The sequence below is a fragment of the Zingiber officinale genome, chromosome 9B (assembly GCF_018446385.1).
Source record: "Zingiber officinale cultivar Zhangliang chromosome 9B, Zo_v1.1, whole genome shotgun sequence".
Lineage (NCBI taxonomy): Eukaryota > Viridiplantae > Streptophyta > Magnoliopsida > Zingiberales > Zingiberaceae > Zingiber > Zingiber officinale.
Window position 1 is genome coordinate 105,401,374 of NC_056003.1, and position 21,938 is coordinate 105,423,311.

At 47.0% G+C, this 21,938-nt stretch overlaps 1 protein-coding gene across 1 annotated transcript; it reads right to left on the bottom strand.

The window, feature by feature from the left end:
- Positions 1-14,414: 14,414 nt before the first annotated feature.
- Positions 14,415-16,595, bottom strand: LOC122024439 (cytochrome P450 72A397-like). The gene is made up of 5 exons (XM_042583067.1): positions 16,316-16,595; positions 16,098-16,225; positions 15,788-16,008; positions 15,092-15,709; positions 14,415-15,005 (listed from the first exon to the last, which is right to left on the bottom strand). Exons 1-5 carry the CDS (start codon positions 16,453-16,455, stop codon positions 14,577-14,579), a joined length of 1,536 nt encoding a protein of 511 aa, XP_042439001.1. The 5' UTR covers positions 16,456-16,595; the 3' UTR covers positions 14,415-14,576.
- Between the last annotated feature and the right edge of the window lie 5,343 nt (positions 16,596-21,938).

The following is a 21,938-nucleotide window of genomic DNA, read 5'->3' on the forward strand; positions in this document are numbered from 1 at the left end:
TGTCACTAGCGTCCCTCGGAAATACAACATAGAAACATATGCACTACTTAATAAACATAGAGATGAGGATTACAATTGACTATGACTACCTACTTCCTTGTAGAAAATTGCTTCTCCTTTCAAGGTGACCCCCTAGACATCTGTTAGCGGGGCAGCCTGTCACTAACACCCCTCGGTCATACAATTTAGGGTATTTCTCTACGGGATACACAATCAATCCACATCTACATGTTTGCACCATTCACACACTTCATCAAACACATAGAAGGTACAACACAAATAGAACATGACATAACACTTCATTGAATAAGAAAATATCTAAATACATAGTTCATACATCCACAATCACATCATAGCTACTTCCTACATCTTAGATCTAGAGATCTACTCCATAGCAAAGGAAACACAACCAAAGATGAAGAAAGAAGCAAACTACAACCCAATACAAAGAAGTAGAGAGAAGAGAGTGCTTATCTTTGAAGCGTGGCATCCTTGGAGGCGTTCCCTTGCTCTAGAGGTGGATGGATCGACGAAGATGTGGTTTCTAGGGCCTCCCCAAATGGGGAGAACCCTTCCCCAAACAATGAGGAAGAGCTCCAAGCCAAAGATGAGTGAAAAGGGGAGAAAAAAAAATCCCTTTTATAGAGCAGGGCACAGGCACCACACGGCTCGTGACACGGTTGTGTAGTCCACATGACCTCACTTGACTTCCTCTCAGGTTGAGTCACATGGCCGTGTGGCTCACACGGCCATGACCCTCTTCTTCTTTATCAAAGTCATACGGTCGTGTGGATCCACACGGTCTTGGCCTTCTTCGCTTCTAGATTGTTGGCACGGCCATGCCATTTGGCACGACCGTGTGCTGCCTAGCCACGGGAGATTGACACGGTTGTGTGAGTCACACAGTCGGAATAGGATTTACTTCGAGATGGTCACACGACCGTGTGGCCTACACGACCCAAACTTGATTTCTTCCAAAGTTGCTCCCATTTGCATTTTTACTCCATTTTCACTCCAATATACGTCCTTTCAATCAAAATATGCAAAGAGCAGATCTCCGAACAAAATATAATGGAACTTGATCCTGTCCGAAAGCTGAACCAACGGACGTTGGGCACGTGGCACTCTCCAAACTGCTGACGTAGATCTGCTGACTATCCGCCCGGACCTCCGGTGAACCTGCACAGAAGTCCGGCCGGGAAGGGGTTCCCGGCGACGACCCTCCGACGCTCAAGTCAGGCGAATCTCAACAAGAAAGTGGCTCCCAGAATCGTAGAATGCTTACCTCCGGCGAAGGATAAGAGCCTTTATATAGGGCTATGGAGAAGCGGGTGCACACATACCGAGGTGTACATGTGTCCTCAGCCCATACTCAAGTAAAGGCCTGTCAGTGAGCTTATCTGTCACCATACTGCCACAGTCCACGCACATCTTCGATGGGACAGCGGAACCCCTGGTCGTAAGATTTGGAGTATGGCCGAATTATAGAGAACGCCCGCTGTCAGAAGATGTCCCTTGTCCTTTTCTCCTTACTCTCTGCCTGGGGTCCGACCGGCCAGCATTCGCCATATGTCCGGCCGGTCATATATAGTGGTCTACTTGGGAGATTCTTGATAACGTGTTCTGTGGAGAATGTTAGTAGTATGTTACCTTATGTCTTTGGCCGAGCATGACATCCGTTTGGCCTTGTGATCCTGTTCAATGAGCATCGGAACCCCGACTCCTGCCGGGGCGCCTTTTGCCATCAGCCAGACACCGGTCAGCCGGCCGGGCGGTCAGTCCACCCTTCTCCGGTCGGCCACCTGGCCCTTTGACTTTCACGTGACGTTGACTCCCCAGAACGGGGGTCCCCTGTTCTTACCGCTGGATCACTTGCCTCCCCTTCAAGTCTAGTCGAAGGAGGCGATTAGTCCGACTGACTGGACTGCTAGCCTAGCCGGGCGGCGCCTTCAGGCACTCCTCCTCCGCTCGGCTTTCCGCAGGGATGGCCGTTAGGTTAGTCAACAGCAACCTTCCTCGAATCTCCTCGTAATCTGCGCCAATCTTCGACATTAAGGATGAGCATGCGCTCATTAAATGCCTCGAATGTCTGAATGCCACGTGGCGTACTGTCGTCATCGTACGACGGCGGCGTGGTGCTGTGATGGGATCTAGGCGGTTCGAAATGGACGGCACGATGTGCGCTTTGATTCCCGTGACCTGGATCCAACGGTGGAGGCCGCTCGGCCTCCGCCATATAAAATCTTCGTTCTCCCCTATTCCCCTCATTTGCTTTCGCGACTTCTACCTTCGTCCCCGGTGTTTCGGTGCTCCGGCGATTCCATTCCTGCTCTCCGACGCTCTCCGGTGCCTCTTCCTTGATCCTTTTCCTCGCAGTAAGGCTCTATATCTTTTCTTCCTTGTTTCCGGTGTTTGCTCCACATTTCTTTCCCCAGTTTCAATCCTTGGGGCCTCTTTTCGCTTGCTGCCGTCTTTCTTCCACCTTTCTGCCTTTTTGATTTCTTCCGCTCGGATCATGGCTAGTTCTTCTCATCCTGAAGACCAGTCTCTCGGCCCATGGTACACCACCATGCAGTCCCGATTCGACCAGCGTGATTTTGATGTTCTGACAGACAATTTTGACATCCCTGGTGATTTTGAACTTCTTTTAGACGGTCCCTCCACTCGGCCACACAGGCCGCCGCGCGGAGCTTTCTATATCTTCCGCGATCAGTTTACTGCCGGTCTGCGTTTCCCTGTACATACCTTCATCATAGATGCTTGCAACTTTTTTGGTGTTCCGCTCGGCAGTCTAGTACCCAACACCTTTCACCTTCTCTGTGGTGTTGTTGTTTTGTTCAAAATCCACAACATCCCCCTCCGACCGGAGGTTTTTTATTATTTCTATTACCCCAAGCAATCTGAGCCGGGCACCTTCATGTTCCAAGCTCGGCCCGGCCTAGTCTTCTTTAACAAACTACCTTCTTCCAATAAACATTGGAAGGAGTATTTTTTCTATATCCGTATGCCCGAGCAGGCCAATTTCCGGACCAAGTGGCAGGTCGACCTACCCCCCCACTCCTGAGCTGAAGAAATTCAAGACCCGACCGGACTACCTCCATGCTGCGAATATGCTAGCCGGTCTACGGCTCGACATCAATAAGCTTCTTCACGAAGGAGTGATGTACATCTTCGGTCTGAGTCCCATGCGGACTCCCCTTCCGAGCAGCTTCGGTAAGAATTTAACTTGGGCATATACTTTGATTGCTAACTGATTTCTCTTCTTTCCTATGCAGCGGACATCGTCATGGAGTCGGTAATGGCCGACATTTTGAAGAGAAAAGCGGCGGCGCTCGAGATCCAGCCGGTCGGCTCAAATGAAGAAGAGAGCGGGACACATGCCGGGGAGTCGGCCGCTCAGGCTTCTCTCCCAGAACCAGCGGCTGGAGCAACCATCAGCCAAGAGCCTTCCGCTCGGGGTGACGGCTCAGCTCCGGAGGAAGAGCAGCCTCTTCCGAAAAGGCTCCGAGTGGAGACTCCCGTCCGCTCAGCCACATCTGCTGTTCAACCCTCCGCCCGAGCCACTGCAAGTGCGCGCGGAAAGGCTCCGGAGATCGAAGTCATTTCGTCCGATCGGACTCCTTCGGAATGGGACGAGCCGGAGGCCCCTATTGAGGCTATTCCGGTCAGCACCCTTCCGCCCCCTCAACCAGTCAGGCATTCAACCATCCACTCTCAGTTTTCAGCGCCGGCCTCTGATCCTCTTCCGGATGCCGGTCGGACGACCCCCGGTCATGGCCGCACAATACGAGTCACTCTTCATCTTTCCACTGAAGAACTACTGCCAGAGGCCGACCAACCGACAACGCCCGAGCATACCATCACTTTGAATGGCCCACTAGCTGAGATGTGGGCCGACGCTCGGGCACGCGTCGCGCTCATTTCCCTCCGAAATTTGGCCAATAGCCATATGCAGCAGGCCACGGGGGTAAGTTTATTTTCTCTCGGAGTTTTATGTGCATTCCTTCCGATCGGTCAATAACATCTTCTTATTTCTTTTGTCAAAGATGGGTGGAGGAGATTGCTGTCTCCAACCGCCTGGCCTTGGTAGACGAAGAACTAAGGCAACTGAAGGCGGCCGTCGGTCCGTCCGGCTCTAAAGGCCCCTCCTATTCTGAGCTGCAAAAGGAGCTGAAGAAAGCTCAAGATTTGTTGGCGGCCGAGCAGAAAAAGACGGCCGATCAGGCCCATGCCTTGGCCAAGTCCGAGCGACAAGTCAAGTCGCTCGACACAAAAATAACCTTGGCCACCACGCGGAAAAACACGGCCATTTCCGACTTGGAGAAGAAGAACGTGGAGGCTCGGGGCCTGGAGCTGAAGGTAAAGGAGCTGACGGAGCAGCTTGATAGAGAGAAGGCGGGCCGCTCGGCCGACGCGGAGAAACTTCAAAATCTGCAGGATTCCCTTACTGCCTCCCAGGCGGCCCTCAAAGAATATCAAGAGGCCGAGCCGAGTCGGGTTGCTGCCCTAAGACAGAGCTACATCTGCTCGCCTGAATTCTCGGAGAAAATCTGTGAGCGGATGTACACAGCCTTCGACTTGGCTATGACCGCCACCACCACATATCTGAAGTCTAAGGGTCTCCTTCCAGAGTCCACTACGATTCCGGCCGGCGATCAAGTGGCGCTCCTGGAGAACATCCCCAAGGACCTTTATGATTACATTGAGTAGACGTCTTTAGATGTAGTTAGGCCGCTAGGCCAAAAAATGGATCTTCTCCTTTTTTTTTTGTACTTAGGCCGCTCGGCCTAAAGTTTTAATTTTAATGCAATGTTTTTCCTTTCGCGTACTTTGTCCTTTTGCTAGTTGATGTGTGTTGTCCGTTCGTCTATTATCACACCTCTAGTACCCGAAAGGGATTTTTTCGAAGTAATTGGCGTGACCCTTCCGCTCGGCTAAATATGTAATACTCCGGATACGTAACATTCCACCTTGATAGTAGAGATCATTCGTTAGATGCTGATGAAGTACCTTTGGGTACTGCGCCGAGCGGAACGTAGAGACGGACGAACAATATTGACGGCGAGTTCCTTGGACACTCGCATCCTTTTTATTGCCCTCATCCGCTCGGAGGATTTATAGACACTGGCTCGTCTCTCGATATTCAACGTCGGAGCTCGACGGTCTTCCGCTCGGAGGATTTATAGACGCCGGCTCGTCTCTCGATATTTAACGTCAGAGCGGCTCGTCTCTCGATATTTAACGTCGGAGCTCGACGATCTTCCGCTCGGAGGATTTATAGACGCCGGCTCGTCTCTCGATATTTAACGTCGGAGCTCGACGGTCTTCCGCTCGGAGGATTTATAGACGCCGGCTCGTCTCTCGATATTTAACGTCGGAGCTCGACGGTCTTCCGCTCGGAGGATTTATAGACGCCGGCTCGTCTCTCGATTTTTAACGTCGGAGCTCGATGGTCTTCCGGCATCTTTAAGACGCCGCTCGGCGCTCACTAGCCATTTTAATTCATTTCTGCTTCCGCATTACAAGGACATGGGCGACTGGATGAGCTCGACGGTCTTCCGCTCGGAGGATTTATAGACGCCGGCTCATCTCTCGATATTTAACGTCGGAGCTCGACGGTCTTCCGCTCGGAGGATTTATAGACGTCGGCTCGTCTCTCGATATTTAACGTCGGAGCTCGACGGTCTTCCGCTCGGAGGATTTATAGACGCCGGCTCGTCTCTCGATATTTAACGTCGGAGCTTGACGACCTTTAAGGCTAACTCGGCACAGCCGTTCGGCGAAGCTATTTGCCATCCTTCAATTATTTTGGCTACCTGCATTACAGGTACATGGGCAGCCGAAACGTATACGAAATTACATCAGCGCACCTCTTACCCAGCTCGATATGGCTGAAGATGATTCGCGCTCCACGGTCGATCCAGCTGCCGCCCATCTTCGTCTTCCAAATAATAAGCGCCCGAGCGGAGCTTTTCGATTATTTTAAAGGGGCCCGCCCAAGGAGCTTCTAGCTTGCCGACGTCGCCGACGGGCTTCACTTTCTTCCAGACAAGGTCGCCGACCTGGAAAGACCTGGGGATGACACGACGGTTGTAGTTTTGCTTCACCCGTTGCCGGTACGCCATCAGCCGGACGGACGCCTTGGCTCGCTCCTCGTCAACCAAATCTAGCTCCATGTTCCTCCGCTCGACATTGCCATCATCATAATTCTGGATCCTGGCGGACTCAACGCCGACTTCAACAGGAATCACCGCTTCGCCGCCGTACACCAGATGGAAAGGTGTGACGCCCGTTCCTTCCTTTGGGGTAGTCCGGATGGCCCACAGAACGCTCGGCACTTCATCCACCCAACTTCCTCCCAAATGGTCAAGCCGAGCGCGCAAAATACGAAGAATTTCCCGATTGGCTACTTCGGCTTGACCGTTACTTTGGGGATACGCCACGGACGTGAAGTGTTGCTCGATGTCATAGCTTTTGCACCAATCTTCGAGCAACTTTCCTGCGAATTACCGCCCGTTGTCGGAGACAAGTCGGCGGGGGATACCGAACCGACAGATGATATGTTGCTAGATAAATTTCTTGACCATCTGCTCGGTGATCTTGGCTAGCGGCTCGGCCTCCACCCACTTGGAGAAATAATCGACCGCCACCAATAAAAATTTCCGCTGTCATGTTGCCATAGGAAACGGACCCACAATATCCATTCCCCATTGGTCGAACGGACAAGACACAGTAGCTGCCTTCATTTCTTCTGCCGGTCGATGAGAGAAATTGTGATACTTTTGGCAAGAAAGGCATGTCCCGACGGCCCGAGCAGCGTCTGCTTGTAAAGTTGGCCAAAAGTATCCGGCAAACAGGATCTTCTTAGCTAGCGATCGTCCGCCCAGATGCCCTCCGCAAGATCCTTGATGCACTTCTTGGAGGATGTACGCCGCATCTTCCGAGCTCACACTTTTCAACAGCGGGCGAGAGAAAGCCTTCTTGTACAGTTGGTCTCTAATGAGCGTGAACCGACCGGCTCTCCTCCTCAGTAGCTGGGCCTCATCCCGATCGGACGGTGTAGCACCCGAGCGGAGAAACTCCATGATGGGTGTCCGCCAATCGCTCGGGAACGAGAGGCCCTCCTCCGGTCGACGTGCGCCACCAAAGATACTTGTTCGACTGGTTGCTGGATGACGATCGGCGTTATTGAGCTTGCGAGTTTGGCTAACTCATCAGCCGCTTGGTTCTCCGCTCGGGGTATCTTCTGGATAATAACCTCTCTGAAGTCGGCCTTGAGTCTCTCGAAGGCTTGAGCGTAAAGCTTGAGCCGAGCGTTGTTGATTTCAAAAGAGCCTGAGAGTTGTTGAGCAGCCAATTGGGAGTCTGAATGTAGCATCACCCGTCCGGCCCCTACATGCCGGGCGGCCTGTAAGCCGCATACTCTGCTTCATTATTCGTAGCTCTATAATCAAGCCGGACGGATAGATGCATCTTTTCTTCTTGGGGAGAAAGCAATAATACACCAATACCGCTCCCGAGCCGAGTGGTCGATCCGTCCACAAATATCTTCCACATGGCTTCAGGTTCTGGCCTTTGTACTTCGGTGACAAAATCCGCCAAGGACTGCGCCTTTATCGCCGACCGGGGCTGGTATTGGATGTCGAATTCGCTTAACTCCGTCGTCCATTTAATGAGTCGTCCAGACGCTTCGGGATTCAACAGCACTCTTCCCAATGGACTATTCGTCCGGACGATGATAGTATGAGCCAAGAAATAAGGACGGAGGCGTCGATCGGCGAGGACCAAAGCGAAAGCCAACTTCTCGAGCCCGGTGTGGCGAGATTCAACATCTTTTAAAATGTGGCTCAGAAAATATACAGGCTGCTCTCCACCCGCCCTCACTATTGCCGAACCGACTGCTTGCTCGGTTGAAGACAAGTAGATACAAAGCGGCTCACCCGCAGCTGGCTTGGCTAGTACCGGGAGAGAATTCAAATATGTCTTCAAATCTTCGAACGCCCGATCGCATTCTTCATCCCAATGAAACTTGGTGGCTTTGCGCAAGATTTTGAAGAAAGGTAGGCTCCGGTCGGCGGTTTTGGAGATGAACCTGGATAGAGCAGTTATCCGACCGGTCAATCGCTGCACTTCCCTCAGATTTCTTGGAGACGGCATATCTTGTAGAGCTTTCACCTTGCTGGGATTTGCTTCGATACCCCTCTCGGTCACTATGTAACCCAAGAAATGCCCTCCTTTTGCTCTGAACAGGCACTTCTGAGGGTTTAGCTTGACTCCATATTTTCGTAGCGTTCGAAAAGTTTCCTCCATATCTTCGAAGAGATCGGCCGCTCGGACGGACTTGATGAGAATGTCGTCCACGTATACTTCTAGGTTTCGCCCGATCTGCTCTTTGAACACTTTGTTCATCAGGCGCTGATATGTGGCTCCCGCGTTTTTCAATCCGAACGGCATCACATTATAGCAATATGTGCCGTCGGCGGTGACGAAGCTAACCTTTTCTTGGTCTTCACGGGCGAGCGGCACTTGATGATAGCCCTGGTAAGCGTCGAGCATACATATGGAGTCCACCAATTGATCGATCCGGGGCAAAGGATAAAAATCTTTCGGGTAAGCTTTGTTGAGATCCCGAAAATCTATGCACACTCTCTACTTGTTGCCCGGCTTGGAGACTAACACCACGTTCGCCAGCCAGCTCAGGAACTGAACCTCGCGTATATGGCAGGCCTCCAGAAGCTTCTCAACCTCCGCCCGGATGATGGCATTCTGTTCAGCGCTGAAATCCCTTTTTCTCTGCTTCACCGGCAGAGCGTCCGGTCGGACATGTAGCTCGTGCTGCGCTACACTCGACGAAATTCTGAGCAGCTCGTGCGTCGACCAGACGAAGACATCACAATTTCTCTGGAGGCATTTGATCACTTCCTCCTTCTGGTCCACCTCCAGATCGGACGCGATGAATGTCGTGGCCTCCGATCGGGTCGGGTGAATTTGCACTTCCTCTTTTTCTTCATAAATCAAGGAGGGTGGCTTTTTAGTGATAGCGTTCACCTCGATCCGGGGTGTCTTCCGAGCGGCGTTGGCTTCTGCTCGGACCATCTCGACGTAACATCGCCGAGCTGCCAGTTGATCCCCTCGTACTTCTCCCACTTTGTCCTCGACGGAGAACTTGATCTTCTGGTGGAAGGTGGAAACGGCCGCTCGGAATTCACTGAGAGCTGGTCGCCCCAATATGACGTTGTATGCCGACGGAGAATCCACCACGACGAAGTTTGCAGTACGTGTTTTTCTAAGCAGCTCCTCTCCAAGTAATATGGCCAGCCTGATCTGTCCGACCGGCTGAACTTCATTGCCAGTAAAACCGTAAAGGGGGTTGTCATGGGCAGCAGCTCGGCTCGATCAATTTGCAGTTGATCGAATGCCTTTTTGAATATGATATTGACCGAGCTTCCTGTGTCAATAAAAATGCGGTGAATAGTGTAATTGGCTATTACCGCTTTGATGAGAAGAGCATCGTCGTGGGGGACTTCAACTCCTTCCAAGTCCCGAGGCCCGAAACTGATTTCGGGTCCACTTGCCTGCTCCTCGGCCGCATGACCGCATGGATCCGAGTCGCCGAACGCCGCCTTCCTTGCTCTGTTAGAGTCTCCTCCGTCAGCCCGCCAACAATAATGTTGATCTCGCCTCGAAGTATTACTTATTTTCTTCTTCCCGAGCGGACGGTCGGGACCGTTCTCTAGACATTCGGCGATTCTCCTCGCAGGGCAGCCTCGAGTTTAGTCACCACGTCCGATCGGGCTTCATTTTGTCGCCTATCGGATGAGGGCGATCGTCGACCACCACTTCGGGAACGGGATGAGCAATCAGGGAATAATTCGACAATCCCTTGTGTTGTACGTATCCGTCCGGGAAGGAGCAGAACATTGGGGTCCATTTCTTCTTTGGCTTAGCCAGCCACCTCTTGCACGTGACCTAGCATGGGAGAGCGGATTGCTTCGCCCTTGGTCCTCCGGGTGGTCGAGCAGCGCGGCCCGCCGGTTGGAGTTTCTTTTTCCGGCCGCGGGCTTCCTCCACGCTGATGTATTCGTTGTGCAGCATGTGGTCGTAGTCTCGAGGCGGCTTCCGAATGAGTGATCGGAAGAAATCCCCATTCACTAGGCCTTGTGTGAAGGCGTTCATCATGGTCTCCGAGGTGGCCGTTGGAATATCCATGGCCACTTTGTTGAACCGTTGGATGTAGGCTCGGAGCGATTCGCGGGCTTCCTGTTTGATGGCAAACAGGCTGACACTAGTCTTTTGATAGCGCCGACTGTTTGCGAAGTGATGTAGGAAAGCCGTTCGGAAATCTTTGAAGCTTGAGATAGATCCGTCCGGCAATCTTCGAAACCATCGTTGAGCCGATCCCGAGAGGGTGGTAAGGAAAACCCGACACTTCACCCCATCTGTGTATTGATGCAGGGTTGCCGTGTTATCAAACTTACCCAAATGATCATCCGGTTCGGTGGTTCCATTGTATTCACCGATCGCCGGAGGCACATAGTGCTTTGGCAGAGGGTCCTTCAAGATGGCCTCTGAGAACTGATGATTGACCCGCTCGGGCGAGGCGTCCGCTCGGGGGGCTTTGCCTTTTCTATTGTCCCGCATTGGTACTTCATCTGACGAAGAGCCTCTATCGCGATTAGCTGCTGCGGCTTCAGGAGGAGTGCGGAAGAGAGCTCGATGGAATGGAACTGAGGTTGGTGGTGCCTTCGCTCGGCCACCAGATGCTGACGTTGCTTGCTGCTCAGGCCGTTCAGCTGGTGCCTTCTGTTTTTGTTCCACCAACTTAACGGCTCTCAACTCGATCAGAGCGTCGAGTTCCTCCGTGGAAAGCGTCACCGTGTGCTGTCGTCCAGCCTCGTCCATTGCTTCCGTCCGGATGCAGGAGGATTCCCACAGACGGCGCCAAATTGATCCTGTCCGAAAGCTGAACCAACGGACGTTGGGCACGTGGCACTCTCCAAACTGCTGACGTAGATCTGCTGACTATCCGCCCGGACCTCCGATGAACCTGCACAGAAGTCGGGTCGGGAAGGGGTTCCCGGCGACGACCCTCCGATGCTCAAGTCAGGCGAATCTCAACAAGAAAGTGACTCCCAGAATCGTAGAATGCTTACCTCCGGCGAAGGATAAGAGCCTTTATATAGGGCTATGGAGAAGCGGGTGCACACATACCGAGGTGTACACGTGTCCTCAGCCCATACCCCAGTAAAGGCCTGTCAGTGAGCTTATCTGCCACCATACTGCCACAGTCCACGCACGTCTTCGATGGGACAGCGGAACCCCTGGTCGTAAGATTTGGAGTATGGCCGAATTATAGAGCATGCCCGCTGTCAGAAGATGTCCCTTGTCCTTTTCTCCTTACTCCCTGCCTGGGGTCCGACCGGCCAGCATTCGCCTTATGTCCGACCGGTCATATATAGTGGTCTACTTGGGAGATTCTTGATAACGTGTTCTGTGGAGACTGTTAGCAGTATGCTACCTTATGTCTTTGGCCGAGCATGACATCCGTTCGGCCTTGCGATCCTGTTCAATGAGCGTCGGAACCCCGACTCCTGCCGAGGCGCCTTTTGCCATCAGCCAGACACCGGTCGGCCGGCCGGGCGGTCAGTCCACCCTTCTCTGGTCGGCCACCTGGCCCTTTGACTTCCACGTGGCGTTGACTCCCTAGAACGGGGGTCCCCTGTTCTTACCGCCGGATCAGAACTATAACATTATAATGAAATAGAGCGCAATAAACATAGATTATGCTAATGAAATATAAGTAGATGTGCGTTAAAGTATGCATAAAAGTGTATATAATCTACGTACATCAACAGGGTGAGGTGGCGGCTTCTAGTTGGTTGGTGCACGTCAAATACAGACGCCTCAAAGGGATTGAGGCGCCTGGGAGGCGACCGAGAAGAGCTGTACTCAGCATTCACCTTGTCAGCAATCGAGGTGCCTCTAAGGGATAGAGGCGCCTAGACTTGGATAAGCTACGACAAACTCATAGCATATCAGCTCTGGTCTAGGTGCCTCAATGGCATAGAGGTGCCTAGTTCATCCTTTATAAGCAGGGTTCGAGCAAAGCCTAACACACAATTCTTCAAGCACCTGAACGCTCATCAGCTCACCGCGATACTCTGATTTTCGACGCTACTCTGACAACTGTACTCTACACCAGAATTTTATATTGTCAGTATAATTTACTATATGCAAAATTGTAATCATCTATTTGTACTTATCAAATTGTTATTGGATTGTCCAACAAAAGTAATTATCAATCGAAGACCTTGGAGTAGGAGTCGTCACAAGCTTCGAACCAAGTTAAACCGACAGTGTCAAAATTAGCTTTTTATTGTTCTGCTACTTTTATACTCTGAGTTTTTTTTTAAAAAATGAAAAAGTCACAAGTACTATTCATCCCCCTCTAGCGCTATTTCTTGATCATACAATTGGTATCAGAGCGGGGGTGCTCTGAATTGGTGTAACCACCATAAGAGCATTTCGTTATTTTTTTGAACTTTTTTTCAAGAAAAAATATATTTCTTTTAAGTCTTGGTACATTTCTCTTTTGGTTTTTTTTTTCTTGCAAGGATCTTCTTTCCAAATGGCTCATCAAGATGGCTAATATAAGATAATATTAGGCCCAATATATTAGGCTCACATTGAGTCTAATATGGGATCATTTCAGACCCTCGTTTGCCATGATATCCCAATACCCTGATTGTCAAAATGAATAAATATTAAGATTTTCAAACTATTGTATTTTACTATACTACTACTTCATACTTAAATTTCACAATTATATGTTGTACCTGAGAATCTAAAGGTTTGAGAAGTTGAATCCCAATTTTGAAATATATTGACCAATATACTATGGATATGCTGCATATCTTGTATATTCAAGAAAATACTAAAGGAAGACTGTTTGATCATTACTATGTGTCAATCATGTAAAAAAACAGATCCATGATGTCTTCCTTTCTTTGTAGATGCTTCAAAAAAACTGTTAAAGTCAACTAACATATTGTTGCAATGCAGTTTCTATCCAAACTGGTTGAGCCTTTACAAATATGATACTTTCGAAGGTGATACCTTTGCGGATAATTGAACAACAGAGGATGAAATACCCAACCCACTTTCTTGTGTCATTATGAAAGGAAAGTATTGACGGAAATCCTAAACCTTTAGGCTATGTTTGGTTGGATGTAATGTAATCTTGCTTGTAATGTAATCAAATTTGTAATGTAATGTAATGTAATCTTGATTACATTATTACTTTTGGTAATGTAATGTATGTAATATTTGATTACAAGGATGATTACATTCTTTTGTTTGGTGTCCATTATTTTGTTTGGTGTCCATTATTTTTTATAAGAAATGTAATTCGTATTATTATAAAATGACAAAAATATCCTGCGACCTCTACCGACGGCCGCCGCACCTTGCCGAAGCTTGCGACAACCAACGACCGTCGTCGCTGGCCTCCTCTGTCGACGACCGCCACCGGCAACCGGCGACGGCGACAACCACCGGCGGCGATAGAGGCGGCCGACGACGGCGACGGCGGCCGACTGCGGTGGGCGGCAGCAGCCGACGGCGGTGGGCGGCAGCATCCGACGGCGGTGGGCGGCGACCACGGTGGACTAGGGGTATATTCGATATTTAAATTTTGGTTAAACGGTGACTTCATAATGTAATCAGATTACATAGGATTTGCTTTGTAATCCAGATTACAAAACTTCACTACCTTTTGTAATCCAGATTACATTATATTACAAGTTTAAAATTAAACCAAACAAAATAATCAGCCTTGTAATGTAATCCTGATTACATTACAAAGTAGATTATACCCTACCAAACGTAGCCTTAGTGTAGAGAAGAGATTAGTGTGAATTTTCATCAAAAACCTTTGATGTCGCTTGAGGGATACACAAAGACACTTACGTATGCTTTCGGTGGGGAATGATCTTGCAACTAAAATAGAGCGAAAGATTTCGCAATCCGAGAGTTAATAAAAGCGACAAGGCTTTCACACGTTAAGAGAAAGAGGAAGAAAAATGTTGACGTCATCAGCATTCAAATCATCAATAAAATTTTTAAATCAAATGATTCTAATGTGGTTGGGATGCCTTGGAAAATGGGATGAAAAAGGGAGGTTGGCGAGAGGGGTAGAAGGAGAATTTCACATATTTTACCATGACCCTTCATAAATACAAAACCATGATACATCTTTCATAAATACAAAATCATGATACGTCTTTTGGTAAATTTCAATTTCCACGTAGGCCATTTGGCAAAATGCTATTTTGCCTTTGATTTATTTAGTTTGAGTAGCGATGCTCTCGTTTTAGATAATACCTTCACCAATCAACCACTCCAACACTCAATTGTTGCTCTATAATTGACAAAGAAAGCACCAAATAAAGGTACTATTTTGCTAGAAAACTTTATTCAAATAGATTCAAGAGAAGATCGTTGATTTATAACAATAACTTTTATTTAAAACTTTATTTTAAATAGATTCAAGAGAAGATTCAGAACATAATTGTTACTCAGAGTTGATGCAGGATGAGTTGAGCTCCAAACTGTGGCTGCAGAGTTATTATAGTACGAGGAGCATGAGCATAAGAAGGTGATAGTTCAACACAGAATTGCTGAAGAATTCTAGCCAAAGCGATCTTCGCTTCTATCATCGCAAAGTTCTGGCCCAAGCAGATCCTGGGACCCCATCCAAAAGGAAAGAAAGCATTCGAAACTTTCGATGCCTTGGCAACGCCTTCTGAGAACCTCTCAGGCTTGAATTCCTCAACATCCTCCCCCCATATTTCTCTATCATGATGAATGAATATTATTGGTAGAAAAACTTCAACTCCAGCAGGCAATGATAAGTGATCTCCTATCTTCGCAGTCTTGATTGTTCGTCTAACTAAGGCAATCACAGGTGGATACAACCTCAGAACCTCATACAGTATCATAGTGACCTGAAAGAGATGAACAGCCAGAGTTTCTATAAGTTTTTAATTTACTGAATTGCAAGATGAAGATTTCAAGATCTTCTTCTACTCACAAGCTTTAAGTGGCTTATCGATTCGAAATCAGGCAACTCTTTGCCACAGACACTGAGAACTTCCTCTCGGGCTCTCTGTTGCCACTCTGGGTGGATGGATAGAAGGATCAGTGTCCATGTCAACAAGACCGAGGTTGTCTCTTGGCCAGCAAAGTAAAAGAGCTTGCACTCCTCAATCACGTCGTCGATTGTTATGCTGTGATCACCGCGAGCCTTATCGTTGCTGTATTGGACTAGCAAGCCAAGCAAATCGTCACCAGTAGCTTCTCCCTTGGAAATGGCATCTGTCTTTTTGTTGATCATGTCCTTTAACAGGCTCCTGATCTCCTTGTCGATGAGCATTCTCCTCTTGTTACTTGAAGTAGGTACGAATCTGAAGCCTGGAATGTAAGGAATCCGTGCGGCTTCCATGACTAGAAGAACTTGCTCCTTCTGCAGTTCGAAGATTTTCTTGCCTTCCTTGTAGTTGCTTCCGAATGCAGTGCGCGAAATGACGTCCCCAGTAAGATTCTGAAGCTCATCCCAAACATCTACTTCACAAGATCCTCGATCGCTGATCATGTTCTGCCACCTCTCCACCATGTCGATGCAACTCTTCTGGAAGGCAGGCACCATGGACTGCAGCGGCAGAGACACCATTTCAGATTGAGCATATTTTGATTAAGTATGGAAATACATGTTTTCCAACCATGCAACCTTTAGTTTCTCGATGTGGAAAGCTGGGTTGATGATCTTCCTCCGGTTGGCCCACTCCTCTCCCTCCAGGGTGGAGACCCCCATGGCCAGAAGCTTCACGAGTGGGTTAAAAGTAGGCTTCTGAAATTGGTGCGTCCTGTCAATCAGCACTTCAGCCATCATCTCTGAGTCGTAAATAATCACCCTTGGCGTCGTTCCCACCCAAACCATTGACCTTTTCCCTGCGCTCCGGCATTCACGCATTCAATCAAACAACAACCAGACATAACCGAATTGGGGGAAGCTACTTGCCCGAGCAGAATTACCATACCATATTTCTGAAGCAGTTGGTGAAGGAAAGGAGAAGCTCGATGCACGATCCTGTGCGTTAAATCGATTGGCTTGGACAAGGCCATGGCCCTTGCCTTTTTATCATCCGCCATGTCTCCATAAAGGACCCTGTTTACCAGCTCCAGGAAACAAACAATCATTCAGTTAACTTCGACCAAGAACAAAAAGATTTTGGAAGATAAAGGAGAAATCCTCTACCTATAAGGGTTGCCCTTGATGCCTTGATGTCTCAGCTGCCTCTCCAATGACTTGGGCTTCCACCAGAGAGTGTATATCGCTTTTGCGCTGCAGAAGAGCACCAGTAGCAGCGACCACGCAGACAGAGGAAGATAAACCATCTCTGCTGCTGTACGAGCTTTCCAGTCCTCAGCTTCCAAATTCGCACAGGGAAGCTAAAAAGTACTCCGCCGAACCCAACCTGATTATCACGAGAGAGATAAATCAAAATAACAAGGATGGATGGACGAACGCTACTTGAGTTGTCAATTAAACTCGGACTAGTATTTATCTATACATACCATATTTAGAGAATGGTCTTTAAAATATTTAGGTATATTAGAATTTATAAATTATGTTTTCTTGCCTTGGGACTCATAATTCAATAGGCGTCTTATCGACTTGCATCGGCCTGTTTGTTTGCTTGTTAGTAAATAAATAAATGGACGACAAGGTTTCTTGTTGACTTGGCTTTCTTGCTGAAGATGATTGCTCGCCAAGGAAAACAGAGGACAAGTCCAATGTGATCGGGGTTGACCCATTCCACGCATCTGAGAAGGCTGAGAGTGACGCAGGAATAGTTGATCGTAATTTTTAACTTGGATATGAGGCGTCAAATCAAAACTTATTTCAAGATGTATTTACTATCAGCAGAACAGGAAACGGATCAGTTTTGGAGGCGGATCCTCTGCATTCTGATTGATGGAATTTGATGATCCTCGTCTATTTAACAGATGAGGATCAACAAATCCTATTAATACAATTGGTCCTTACATTTGCAGTTCAGGGTATCTGCCCTCATCAGTTTTGACTTATAAAAATATCATTTATAAATCTTAGAAAGTTTTGAATGTTATTATTATTAATTTAGTAATTTTTAATTTTAAAACTTAAAGTATTTCTATTTTTACAAGTTGAGATTTGGTATATTTCCGCTATCTCCCTTTTTTTTGTTTTTTAAACATTGAGTTTGACTTTTTTATTTCTTAATATTCTTCTATTGAATCAATAGGTCTTATAATGTTATTTTTGATATTTATGTATTAATCAATGATAATATGAAAGGTAATCATAGGGTATCATGTGGTTAGAGAGAAATTAATAGTTCTGTTGTGATGGTCAAAGTCAACAGAAGACCACACTCGGTGGTGCTCTTGGCTCCAAGCCGTCATTGACACGGTGTCACTCCGGACTCTCTACCGCCCCGACTTCGCAATGCTCTTGACTCCATGCCACAGTCGGCTCCATGTTGTCTTCAACTTGACGATCCTCTTAGTTTCATGCTGCCACATGCTCCAAGTCAACAGAAAGTTGTTCCCCCGACTCCCTACCACCTCGACTTCGTTATGCTCATTATTCCATATTGTCCTTGATTTTGAGTGATAAGTTGTGGCTTGCTGAAGATACAGACAACGTATTCATTATTCTCCAAAAAAAAAAGTGGAAAACATGACCGTTTAGTCTGGAAGAAGGGGAAACATAGTCATCTATTTCAGGAAATATGGGTAACATAAGCATGAATCTAGGAATACATAGAGAACGTGAGAGTATAGCTGCTACTCTATAAAAGGTCATTTGCTCCTACAAGCCTAGGTACGCGCATACACATTCAGACTTCTAGAAACTCTAATTGTTCCTTTTCTCCATTCTCTCCTACCGAAGAATTACTTAAGCGTCGGAGTGGCTACGCTGAGAACTCTCCAGTCGTCATTTCAACCCTCTCTTTCTAGTGTCCTCTCTCCATGCTCTAGCGGATCTCTCAACTAGTCCTTGCTATGTCGAGGTTATTGACGACAAAGTCAACATCCACGCTAACTCACCAGTGAGTCATTCGTTGGAAATATCATACAGGATCAAATAGATTTAATAGCTTCCACTATAGTCACCGAGCAAATGAAATATCGATGAGGTTATGAGAAAACAATAATCTTAAAATGATATTTTGAAAATGGTGATCAAAGATCCAAAAGTTTTCTATAACTAATTTTAAAAGGTGATTATGGAAGATGTTTGAGTTGTAGGACCATAAATATGCTAGAGGGGGGTGAATATCGTTTTTCAAAAATCGAGAGTCAATTAAATCAAAGTACGCAGCGGAAGAATAAAAGAGAGAAGCTAGAAGAAGCAAGATAATTACACACTAACATAAGTAGTTTTACTTGGTTCGGAATCTTCGACGACTCCTACTCCAAAGCTCACACTTGTTGAGTACTTTCTTTGGACAATCCACTAATAACTCGAATGATTACAAAAGTTAAGTACAAGAACTAAAAATAATATTATCGACAATAGAGTAAATAAGAAAATCTTGATCACCAGTTGTCGGAGGAGCTTCATAGCCTCATAGGAGCTTTTTTGAACCACTGCGCAAGAGTGAAAGTCGTAACAGTTGATGATTTGAAGCTACTGATCGAAGGCCCTTATATAGGGCCATGCCTGGAACCCCTCCGGGCATCTGGACCATGCTGACGTAGCTTGACCAGTCGACGCACTCCAACTCAGCTCCTTGATAAGTTTTTTGGTCTGGGCGCCCGGACCAACTCCAGGTGCCTGGACCAGCTTTGGGCGCCTGGAGTCCGAGCGCCCAGATCCCTTTTGGACGTCCGGACTCCCCTTTTCTTTAGTAGCTTCTTCCCTAGAAAAAGATTAGTCCAGGTAATAGAAAATATATTTACCCTGCAAAACATAGTTAGCACAACACAATAAAATAGTAGTAGTAATTAGATCATGTCTCCTCGAGACCAAGATCTAGTCAAGATCTCAGCTTAGGTTTCCCAAATGGACCTAAGCTGAACTGACTCCTATAATTCTCTCAACGGGAAATGTGTTCTCACTAGATCTCTCCTCCAGTTGCTTACCTCCACTTACCAACTGCAGTCGCTTAACTTGCCTTTAACCCACCAAGTCTTCTCGCCAGTTGTTAGGTCCACAGACCCAACTGGACTTCGATCGGTTGTCAAGTTCCACGGATCCAACCTGACTTTCCGCTAGATATCGGGCCCCACGGACCTATCTGGACTTCCTACCAACTATTGAGTCTCATGGACCTAACTGAATTTCAGCCTGGTGTCAGGTCCTCAGACCAGTCAACTCCTGCACACTTAGTAGAAGGGTTAGACACACACCACATCTAACTTTGACCTATTTGTCATACATCAAAACTAGATTATTAGTGCAACCTGTACCAACATGAGCTAGGGGAGATGACAGACCCACATGGCAAGACCAATTAACATAGATCCTAAGTGGCATGTCATAGGATTTGGTCAACACCGGGGCCATGATTCCTACTCACCCATGATCTCTCTCCACTCTCCCATTATCTCTCCTCACTTCGTCATGATTTCTACAGAGGTCTCACACTTATAAAGGTTAAGTATATACACTCTTTTGAACTCTACCATTTGCAATTACCTTTTTCCTCTATTATCAAAACACCAACTTGACTTAGGTATCAAAGTGGTTTTACTGGAAAACTCCCAACGAGCTCTTTGATATTTGTTACTCGCTATAGAAATTGCCACGCTATAGGAAGAAATCTAAGAGGAGAAGGTTTCAATGTCATTGCTTTTTATACCGGGATGGATTTCTATCGCCACACTATCGTGATGAGATTTTCAAACTGGAACAAAATGACACTGTCTGTAGGAACATGAGTGAAAGACGTTGAGCAATCTCTCCACTTATTTTCCTGAATCACTAAATTGAAATCTCAATGAAAATTTTTCATTTTGCATCGCTCCAATGATTCTCAAAATCAACCAACAAAAATATATCCCCTGTACAAATCTTTTCATTTTTAATAGGTTTGTTTTATCTCTTCTCTCTTCACCACGACAAGTTTGGCAGGCTCTTGTTGAAGGGCGAACACTTTGATAGGGCTCCCCACATCCTCCTCTCCCAAACCTATTGCGACCTCTCCAACCTCTCTGATCCTTCATCATGGCAAGTTCTTAACAATTTAATTTACCGTTGTCCATTTAGGGGTTTTGTCTTATTCAATTGGCACAAACAAGACATCTTGAATTATGATTCTTTTACTAGAAATTGCCACGATTACATTCGTTGGACAATCCACTAGTAATTTGATAAGTGCAAAGAGATGATTACAATTTTGCGTAAACTAAATTATACCGAGAATATAAAAATCCAGTGTAGAGCACAGTTATCGGAGTAGCTTCGCAGCCTAGTAGCATCGAAAATCGAAGTATCACAGTGAGCTTTTTAGCATTCAGTTGCTTGAAGAATTGTGTGTTAGGCTTTGCTCGAACCCTGCTTATAAAGGACGATCTAGGCGCCTCTATGCCATTGAGGCGCTTGGACCAGAGATGATCTGATCCGAGTTCTTCGTTGCTTATCTAAGTCTAGGCGCTTCTATCCCTTAGAGGTGCCTCGGCTACTACATGGCGAACACTGAGTGCAACTCTTCTCGGTGGCTTCTATCTTGTCCCAGGCACCTCAGTTCTTTTGAGCATCTGGATCTGACATGCGTCGACCAACCAAAAGTCGTCATCTAGTCCTGCTCCACCTGTCGAGGTCATAGAGATGCCTAAGTCTCTTTCAGGCTCCTGTATAGGCTTGAGGTGCCTAGATCCATCCAGGCACTTGGATCAACATTTCCCGGCATAATTAATTATACAAAACAGAGTTAGCATAGAAAATAGATATAATTACATAAATACAAATTGATAATCTCGGACTATCTGATTCTAACTTTTAGATTTCCTATGAAACCCTAGGTTGGACCGACACCTACTATTCTCTCAATGGTGAACACATCCTCACCTACTACTCTCGGGAGAAATTTCATTTTGCTAAACACCTGTTTGGACTTTTGCTCAGCATCTGACCTTGACCTCTGAGACTTCTGTTAGACGTCCAATCCTTAACCCGCATAGACTTCTGCCTGGTGTTCGCAACGACCAAGGCTCCTACCCGATGTCCTCAATTTGCCAAGTCTTCTGCCCAGTCTACTTGACCAAGACTTGGTGCCCAATTCCTTGACCAGGATTTCATGCTCAATTCTCTCGACCAAGACTTTATGCCTAATCTGTTGGAGTTAAGAAGATGAAATGACACCCCTTCCCTTTCATCTTCTAGCTCATTCAATTCCTCCATTAATAGAGGGAGAGGAAGATTCATCTTCCTCTTATATATGCATCCAAGCCAAAGAAGAAAAGGGGGCTTGCTAGAGCTTGCTGTGTGCAAGGTTTGTGCAAAGTCGGGTTCGTCCGTGTGCACAAGATTGTAAGAGGAGAGCATGCATTAGAGAGGGATTTAGATCGTGGAATCTAAGAACTTTCCGATTTTTTCGTGATCGTGCTTCCGACGACAAGTAATTCTTTGATATCTTCTCCGATCTTCTTCTCTGAGCATCATGGTGAGTTATTTTCATTTTGTAAGAAAAGTGAAGATCAAGATCTACTACGAGAGATCACTATAAGTTTTACAGCTTTTGTATTTATATATATTGTTCATGCTTTAGAACTATCAACAATGGTATCAGAGCGTTGCCTTAGTTCTAAGAATGCATGATAGATCTTTTTGCTTGCATGATTTGTTATCGTGATAAGCCAAGATCACAAATATAGATCTGTGCATGTAG